Consider the following 10,332-nt stretch of genomic DNA (forward strand, 5'->3'; position numbering starts at 1 on the left):
AATAATGTCTCATGCTTTCATTAATGATTTGGATATAAGCAGGCAGCACAGTTTTTCCCTTGTCCTGATGCTAATTTATCTCTGCTGACACCATGTCACGGTTGTGCGTGGCTTGTTATCTCTACTCTGAGTGTAAAGGAAGTAGGAATGGCTCTTTAGGCAGAGGGCTGTATGGCTTGGGACAGAGAATTCCTATAGGAAGTGCCCTGAGAACTGTCAAGCCAGGGGGAGAAGGTTTGTACTGAATTTTATTATTAATTTCTTGTTGTTAACCTCAGGCCTCAGGAAGAGGAAGAGTTTCACCCTATACAGAATGAAGCAGGCAGGGAAGATCTGCCACGGAAATTGAATGTAAAAAATGTTATTTTTGGAATTTGTAAATTAAATGTTTAGAAGTTATTAACAAAATCCTAGTTAGTTCATGTGATACACAGTTAACTTGCCTGGTACAGTACAGTCAATGGCATGCTCCTACTTCACTTAAAATTTAACAAACCAGATAACAAGCAGTTATTGTTGCTATAGAGGAATATTGCAAACTCACAAATATTTCTCATTGACAACTGTCTTGTCCAGGGCTTCTGTAGCAACTGTTTGAAATCCAGATCCCTTGCCGCCAGTAGTAAATATCTTAGGGCTTGTCTACAAGAGAGATTTACTGGAATTGATATTGCAGAACAGCTAGCTATTGCACTTTAAATTCACACCTTATTTTAAACCAAAATAACTTTAAAGAATAGACAAGCCCTTAGAATGTTGCTGTGACACAGGAGACTGTTCTGTGATTAGATTTTCTCCTGTAATGGAAAGGACAGTTTTCTCTCAAAACAGCAGGAGTAAAATCGTGGATCCATTAAATGGGAGGTTTACCATTGAATTCACTGGTATCTGGATTTCACCTTAGGTTATTGTTTTATTTTAGTGTCTGTTATTACTAGAACCCTCCCTTGTGTGAGGAATCCTTGTGCACATGAAAGAGTCTTATTTCTACTCAATACTTCCCTGAGAGAAAGGTTGGTCTTCTGGTTAAGGCACAGCTGGATGTTTCCTGTGTAAATATGGGCAAGTCAGTGCTGGCTTATTCTTGCTCCCATTAAAAGTCAATGAGAGTTTTGACACCAATTTAAAATGTAGCAGGATTGGATCCTTAATCTCTTTGGTTGGGTTTTTCAAAGGAGCCTAACAGAGTTAAATGTCCTCCCTTTGAGATTCAATTTTCTTCTCCATTAAATGAGATAATATCCATTCCATATGGATGTTGGGGAACTTAATTCACTAGTATAAGTAAATATTTTGAATACCCATAGGCTAATATAAATATTAATATTTTATACTTGGATATTACTGATTTGGTAAATGATACTATCTAGGGTTTAAAGGGATGGAAAAACATTTCTGTTTCGAGTATTGTTAGTACTTCCTAACACATAGAAAAGAATTTCACTGGAAAAAAATATTTTTGATCTTTCTTTTTTTGGCTTTGTTTAATTCTGGAGGACCATTTTATCTTCTTACTCACACAATTACAACCAATGGACATTGGTCTATTATTTCATAGCATAATCTAGTATTAAATTAACAGTATCTGTAAATTAATTGCCTTGATATCATTTGATAAACCAGTTTTTCACAATGATAAAAAGTAATACAAAGCATACAATCAATATGACAATATTTCATTCAGAAAAAGAAATAACCAGCTAGATTTTATGAACAGAACAATGACTGTGAAATGTGAGGTGAGTAGTTCTATGCAGGATCGGATAAGTTTTCATTCTGTAAATAAATTCATTGTTGAACAGTCAAGCCGGATCATTTTACAGCTCACAATCACTTTCACTGCTTTTCGAAACCAAGGATAAAAGAGAGAGTAAACCAAAGGATTAATGGCAGAATTGGAATAAGTGAACCAAACCATAATGTCAAAGAGAAGGGATGGAGTTATGAAGTCAAGAAAAGCATCAATTATTACATTTATAAAAAAGGGTGACCAACACACCAAAAAAGCAATCGCAGCTATACCCAGGGTTTTAGCAGCTTTCCTCTCTCTTTTCCTAACTCTGTCACTGTAATTACCAGATGACTGGGTGTTGTTGCTTATCATCTCTATCATTCTAGCTTGCTGTTTAGCCACAGCAAAGATTTTGCTGTAAAGTGCTATCATTGTAAAAAAAGGTATGAAATAAAGGAGAGAAGATACAACCACCCATGTTTTGTTGAAGACAAGTTGACAGCTCCCTACACATGAGAGGGCATTTACTAATTCTTGTATCCCTTTGTCATTAGCCCCAGTGAAGACAACAGAAAAACTGTATACTAATGAAAATATCCAGGCAACAGCTATGAACATGCCTGAAACTGGCACTGTGAATTTGAGAGGGTAAATTAAAGGTTCAGTAACAGCAACGTAGCGATCAACAGAGATAAAACACAAGTGAAATATTGATGAATAACAAAAGGATGCATCTAAACAACTGTGAAATCTACAGAATGTTTCCCCAAAATACCAGCATGTTTCAACAGATCTTATACTGCTGAAGGGCAGCACAGTCAGACCCAAACAAAAATCAGCACATGCCAAGGAGGCGAGCAAAATATTTGTAGGAGAGTGAAGCTGTTTGAAATAAGCTATTGTAATCATTACCATTAGGTTTCCAACTAGTGTAAGAATTGTCAGAAAACCAAGCACAACATACAAAGTTATCCGGATTCCAGAAGACCACGATGTTTTATAGCAAGATCCATTAATATTCTCAAAGCAATATTGTGCTTCTTCATTCTGAAGAAGCGCTGAAGTCATGTTGTGCTTTTGTTGTTAACTACTCTGTACTTTTTAGTTTTTGCATTTGTATACCAATGGTGATGGTGTGGCACTGGTAGGTCAAGCTCTTCAGTTTTTAAGTCTTTCTGGAAAAGAATTAAAGTTGATATGAGGGAAGGACAATTATTCCAAAATGTTGTATTATGTCCATCAATATACTAAAAGTGTATATGTAAATAGACAGTAAATAAAACAGAGCAAAATATCTCTTGTAACTACAGCTTTCAATGGCATTTTGAAATTAAAAAGTAAGGAATATACTTAATAATTGAAAAGTTTCTCCTGTGCTATAATATAGAGTTTATTTTTACCTACTTACATTTAAATTTCCTTGATGGCTGATATTTCTATTAAGTCAACTGCAAAACTCCCATTGACTTCACTTTAATTGGATGGACTCCTAATGCCTTACCTTTTGAGAAGCTTTTCTTCAGATATAGCCCTAGATTAAAATGTGAATAGAAGGCAAGAAGAGACACCTGTTTTCAGTAGTGCTATATCCTCGGAGTTGTTTTAGCAAAGTTAATGAGAAAGTACTTGCATGCTGTCCTCTGAAAAATGAGGGATAGGGTGAGGGGAAAAACAGCAAACACAAGGGAAATTTAGTGATCATCCCATACATTGAAATCCCCCTAGTAAAGGGTGTAATCACTGACAGATACTTAGTCTGAATAAAAACCATCATTAAGCAATCTACTTTGATTTATCACAAGACAGTCCTTTAATTAAATATATACTGTCATGCATATGTTTGAACTAAGTCTCATTATCAGAAACTTCCTTTATTTTTTAAAGGCAAATTTAACTGGCTCCCACAGCAAACAGGTGTTATCTCAGTATTACTGTAAATTGCTTTGTCAGGAATACTGACTGAGGAATCTAAGGTCATAGATAATGGTACATATGTTAAAGAAAATCTATCCCACCTTTATTAATCTCTCGGTGGGGTATTTTTATTTCTTTGTCTCTCTCATATTTTGGCCACTTTTCCACGCTCTGGGCCAAACTCATTCTAGTGCTAAGAATGGAGGAACAATTGAGGCAACTTGTGTCATCTCGATGTGTCTGCTGTCATCCAGTGTAGACCCTAGTGCAAATTAGGGGGGGCTAAATTGCACTCTTGTTTCCATGGCTTCTATAGGCCTTCTGGCTTTGGAATAGCCAGGGTGCAGAACTTCCCTAACTACACCCAGCCAGGCTGCCAAAATCCCCCCTCCCTCCTCTGGCCTATCCCCAGCCTGCAGCAGAAGTTCCCCTGCCCCATGGATTTCTGCAAGTGTAGAGTTGGTGGAACAAGCTCTGATCTGCCTTATAGGCCACTTGCTGGAGGACTGTACATCTGCTGTGCTGGTGCAGGCAAAGGAGTTGTGAGCCATATATGATATGGAGGAAGACAGGACCCAACAGTTTCAGTAAGTGGAGAAGTATGGTTGAGATGGTGCTTCCATTCCAAACCTATATTTTCCAGGGCTTATAAATTAATCAGAAATGTAGGTTGATCATTTAGTGGTGTTCAGGCCCTAAGGCCTGGTGTATGTTACAAACTTATGTCCGTAGAATTCCATTGCTATGGGGTATAAAAATCCACACCCCTGAGCTCTACCGCAGTTAAAGCGATCTCACCCCCAGTGTGGACAGCACTAGGTCAATGGAGAATTCTCTCATCAGCCTAGCTACCGCCTCTTGTGGAGGTGGATTACCTATGTCAATGGGAGAACTGCTCCCATCTGTGGAGGTAGCGTCTTCTTTGAAGCCTTAATTTTGCCCCTCCCCCCAGCCCTGCCAGCAGGACGACGTGCTGTTTTTAGCCTTCTTCTGCTAGCCAGGAGGGGGACACACTGTTTTTACCCAACTCCGCTGGGAGGGGGACCTGCTGTTGTGTGTGTGTGTGTGTGTCTCTCTCTCTCTCTCATACACACACACACACACACACACACACACACACACCCTCTGCCCGAGGAGGGGTATAAGGTTGCAAACTACTTCCAGGGCTCAGTAGGGAGCTTAGCTGCCGCTGAATCCTGGCCTGGAGTGTCAGCTGCTGGATCTGGAGCCCAAACTACTTTGTTCAGAGTTACAAACATTTCGGAGTTACGGACAGCCTCCATTTCCAAGGTGTCCGTAACTCTGCATTTTGTAGTTGTGCATTTGATTTTTCCTTCCTACGTGAAATACTTTGCACTTGTCTTTATTGAATTTCATCTTGTAGAATTCAGACCAATTCTCCAATTTGTCAGTCATTTTGAATTTTAATACTGTCCTCCAAAGTGCTTGCAATTCCTCCTAGCTTGGTGTCATCAGGAAATTTTATAAGAATACCCTCCACTCCCTTTTCCAAATCATTAATGAAAATGGTGAATAGTACTGAACCAAGGCATAACCCCTGCAGAACCCCACTGGATATGCCCTCCAGGTTTGACAGCAAACCATTGATAACTACTCTTTGAGTAGGGCCTTTCAGCTCACCGTATAGTAATTTCATGTAGACTACATTTTCCTAGTTTGTTTTCGAGATCATCATGTGGGACTGTGTCAAAAGTCTTACTAAAATCAGGATCTATCATGCCCACTGCTTCCCCCTTCTCCAGTAGGCCAGAGAAGGAAATTAGGTTGGTCTGCCATGCTTTGTTCTTGACAAATCCATTTTGCCTATTCCTTATCTTATTATCCTCTAGGAGCTTACAAATTAATTGTTTCCTAATTTGTACTAGGGCTGTTAAGCAATTAAAAAAGTTATTCTTGATAATCACACAATTAATCACACTGTTAAACAATAATAGAATACCATTTTTAAAAATATCTGTCAGTTTTCTACATTTTCAAATATACTGATTTCAATTACAATACAGAATACAAAGTGTACAATGCTCACTTTATATTTATTTTATATTTCAAATATTTGCACTGTAAAAAACAAAAGAAATAGTATTTTTCAATTCACCCTCAAACAAGTACCCTAGTGCAATCTCTTTATCATGAAAGTTGAACTTACAAATGTAGAATTAAAGGTAATAATTGGAGATATACCAATCTCCTAGAACTGGAAGGGACCTCAAAAGGTCATCGAGCCCAGTCCCCTGCCTTCACTAGCAGGACCAATTTTTGCCCCAGATCCCTAAGTGGTCTCCTCAAGGATTGAACTCACAAACCCTGGGTTTAGTAGGCCAATGCTCAAACCACTGAGCCATCCCTCAAAAAGTAACTGAATTAAAAAATAATACAATGTAAAACTTTAGAGCCTACAAGTCTGCTCAGTGCTATGTCAGCCAATCGCTCAGACAAACAAGATTGGTGAGAATTTGCAGAAGCTAATGCTGCCTGCTTCTTGTTCACAATGTCACCTGAAAGTGAGAATAGGTGTTCTCACTGTACTGTTGTAGCTGGTGTTGCAAGATATTTACATGCCAGATGCGCTAAAGATTTATATGTCCCTTCATCTTGAACCACCATTCCATAGGACATGTGTACTTGCTGATGATGGGTTCTGCTTGGTAACGATCCAAAGCAGAGCAGACCTATGCATGTTCATTTTAATCATCTGAGTCAGATGCCATCAGTAGAAGGTTGATTTTCTTTTTTGGTGGTTCGGGTTCTGTAGTTTCCACATCTGAGTGTTGCTCTTTTAAGACTTATGAAAGCATGCTCCACACCTCATCCCCCTCAGATTTTGGACTGCACTTCAGATTCTTAAACCTTGGGTTGAGTGCTGTAGCTATTTTTAGAAATATCACATTGGTACCTACTTTGTGTTTTGTCAAATCTGCTGTGAAAATGTTCTTAAAACAAACATGTGCCGGGTCATCATCTGAAACTGCTATAACATGAATATATGGCAGAATGCGGGTAAAACAGGAGAGGGGACACACAATTCTCCCTCAAGGAGTTCAGTCACAAATCTAATTAATGCATTATTTTGTTAATGAATGTCATCAGCATGGAAGCATGTCCTCTGGAATGGTGGCTGAAGCTTGAAGGGACAAATGCATGTTTAGCATATCTGGCACGTAAATACCTTGCAACGCCATCTACAAAAGTGCCATGCAAACACCTGGTCTCACTTTCAGGTGATGTAAGTAAGAAGCAGGCAGAAGTATCTTCCATAAATGTAAACAAACTTGTTTGTCTTAGCAATTGGCTGAATAAGAAGTAGGACTGAGTGGACTTGTAGGCTCTAAAGTTTTACATTGTTTTGTTTTTTAGTACAGTTTTAGTGCAGTTTAATAAAAAAAAATCTACATTTGTAAGTTACACTTTCACGATAAAGAGATTGCACTACAGTACTTGTGTGAGGTGATTTGAAAAATATTTTCTTTTGTTTATCATTTTTACAGTGCAAACATTTGCAATAAAAATAATATAAAGTGAGCACTGTACGCTTTGTATTCTGTGCTGAAATAGAAGTCAATATATTTGAAAATGTAGAATAACATCCAAAATATTTAATAAATGTCAATTGGTATTCTATTGTTTAACAATGTGACTAACTCAAAAAAATTAATTGCGATTAAAAGTTAATCATGATTAATTGCATGCGTTAGCTGTGATTAGGCTACAGCCCTAATTTGTACCAATATCTTTCCAGGTATCAGAGTTAGACTGACTGGTCTATAATTCCCTGGGTCGTCTTTGTTCCCCACTTTAAAGATAGGTACTATGTTTGCCCTTCTCCAGTTTTCTGGGACCTCACTCATCTTCCAGGATTTCTCAAAGATAATTGCGAGTGGTTCTGAGATTGCTTCAGCTACTTCCTTAAATATCTAAGATGAACTTGAGTACATCTAACTTATCTAAATATTCTTTAACCTCTTTGTTCCCTACTTTGGCTTGTGTTCCTTCCCTCTTGTTAATATTAAGTGAGTTGAGTATCTGGTCACTATTAACCTGTTTAGTGAGGTCTGATGCAAAATAGGCATTAAATACATCAGTTTTCTGGATGTCATCAGTTATTATCTCTCCTTCCCCGCTAAGTAGAAGACCAACACTTTCCTTAATCTTTTTGGCATTGGCTGACAGTAATATATAAGTATAAAATATTAATATTTATATTACTGATTTGATAAATAATGATATCATATAGGTTTTAAAGGGATAGAAAAACATTTCTTTTTTCAGTATTGTTAGTGCTTCCTAACAAATAGAAATGAATTTCACTGAATAACTAATTTTTGATCTTTCTTTCTTTGCCTTTCTTTAATTCTGGAGGACCATTTTATCTTCTCAGTCACAAAATTGCAACCAATGGACATTGCTCTATTATTGTTTCGTATTATAATCTAGTATTAAATTAATAGTATCTGTTCTCTCAAAAAGCACAAGAAAGCAGGTAGAGCATTCACCATTCCAGTCTTGCACTCCTCTTCCTTACTGTGAAACTGTGATTGCAGAGCATGAACCTGGGAACCCTGAGTGCTGGAGCCTGGTAGTCCTGTCTTTTCAATATTTAATGACAGTTGTTTCCACCCACTGTCTTCTCTTCCAAGTCATCTTAGGCTTCTAGGCAGTTCTACAATTTTATTACTGTTTCCTAGTCGGGATATCAAGAACCTTAACATTCTCATCACTGCCTTTTTAATTTTTAGAATAGTTAAAGTGTTCGTTCACAGTCTGAAATCAGAGTCTAATGTCCATTGTATAAAAAAAAAAGAGAAAAACCCTTCCAAATATATGTTATGCTTATGTAAATATGACAGAGTAACATAGATGTTACTTAACCTCTGAGTTCTTCAGGGCAGAGACTGGTTTTCGCGATGTGTTTGTGAGTAGCACTGTGAAGCCATGATCCCTGCTTGGAGCCCTTAGGTTCTATCACAATAGAACACTGTATACATAATACAATACACAACACAATTGCAAATACATAAAAATTTGTTACAAGGAGGAGGGAGAAGAATTGTTCTTCTTAACCTCTGAGGATAGGACAAGAAGCAATGGGCTTGAATTGCAGCAAGGGCTGTTTAGGTTGGACATTAGGAAAAACTTCCTAACTGTCAGAATGGTTAAACACTGGAATAAATTGCCTGGGGAGGTTGTGGAATTTCCATCATTGGGGATTTTTAAGAGCAGGTTAAACAAACACCTGTCAGGGATGGTCTAGATAATACTTAGTCCTGCCTTGCGTTAAGGGGACTGGAGTAGATGACCTCTCAAGGTCCCTTCCAGTTCTATGATTCTATGTATAACACTAAGAGGAAGTTCAAAAATTTAGAAGAAGAAAAACCCAAACATATGAAAAAAGCATTAGCTGAAGTTCTGATATCAATACTCATTCCGCAACACTCTTCCATCTCATTGACTGTTTCAGACACGGTGCCCTCTCTTCAATTAATTTTAAATAATGTGATAGTGTTTAGTCATACAGTAATGCCTCACTTAACATTGTAGTTATGTTCCTGAAAAATGCGACTTTAAGTGAAACTATGTTGAGCGAATCCAGTTTCCCCATGAGAATTAATGTAAATGGGGTTGGGTTAGGTTCCAGGGAATTTCTTTTTTGCCAGACAAAAGGCATTATATACATTTAAAACAATTTTAAACAAGCACTTTAAAATTGTTTCAAACTTATACCTGTATTAAACAAGCAATTTAATAGAGGTATAGGTTTAATACAATTTTAAAGATACAATTTAATACTACAATCATCACTGAGTATGAAGCTTGGTTGAGGTGGTGGAGTCAGAGAGTGGAAGAGGGTGGATTGTTTGGCTGCTCCTCTTGCTGTTCTTGCAAGCACAGGCACTGACTTTGCCGGGGGCAGGGGGCTCAACCCTCAGCCCATACACTCCACCCCATCCCCCATCTCCCACCCTTGACCCACCTCTTCTCCCCCCAACCTACTCCCCCTTTACTTTGCACACTGCGCCCTCGCTCCTCCTCCTTCCCTCCCTCCCCTCCCTTCTGAACCCTGCAAGCCAGCTGATTGCGGCGGGCAGGAGGCAGGGGAGGGAGGGGGGAGGCGCACTGAGTCTTCGCTCCTCCCCCATCCCTCCTGCCCGGGGCAATCAGCTGGCTTGCGGTGTTTAGGAGGCAGGGGGAGGAGCGAGGACTTGGGGTGCAGGTTCCCCCTTCCTCCCCCCCGCCTCCTGCCTAAGGCAATCAGCTGGCTTGCGGCATTTAGGGGGCAGGAGGAAGAGGGAGGAGGTAGGACTTGGTGTGCAGGCCCCCCTTGCTCCCCCCTAGGGTGACCAGACAGCAAGTGTGAAAAATCGGGACGGAGTGGGAGGTAATAGGAGCCTATGTAAGAAAAAGCTCAAAAAATCAGGATTGTCCCTATAAAATCGGGTCATCTGGTCACCCTAGCACACCCCCCACCTCCTGCCCGGGGCAATCAGCTGGTTTGCAATGTTCAGGAGGGAGGGGGAGCCTGCGTGCTGAGTTGTCACTCTTCCCCACTCCCTCCTGCCTCCTAAATGCTAAGAGCCAGCTGATTGCCGCAGGCAGGAGGTGGGGGGAGGAGGGGGAAGGCACTGATCCGCAGGGTCAGCTGGCGGGCAGGAGGCGCTGTGGGGAGAGGG

General features: G+C 39.5%; 1 protein-coding gene across 1 annotated transcript; it reads right to left on the minus strand.

Moving 5' to 3' along the window:
• Positions 1–1,771: 1,771 nt before the first annotated feature.
• On the minus strand, positions 1,772–2,800 carry LOC123367251 (trace amine-associated receptor 7a-like). The gene has a single exon (XM_045011373.1). It carries the CDS (start codon positions 2,798–2,800, stop codon positions 1,772–1,774), a length of 1,029 nt encoding a protein of 342 aa, XP_044867308.1.
• Positions 2,801–10,332: the final 7,532 nt, after the last annotated feature.

The sequence above is a fragment of the Mauremys mutica genome, chromosome 3, assembly GCF_020497125.1.
Source record: "Mauremys mutica isolate MM-2020 ecotype Southern chromosome 3, ASM2049712v1, whole genome shotgun sequence".
Classification (NCBI taxonomy): Eukaryota; Metazoa; Chordata; order Testudines; family Geoemydidae; genus Mauremys; species Mauremys mutica.

Excerpts from the sequence above, each read along its gene's own strand:
- LOC123367251 (XM_045011373.1), bottom strand. The coding sequence starts at position 2,800 with ATGACTTCAGCGCTTCTTCAGAATGAAGAAGCACAATATTGCTTTGAG.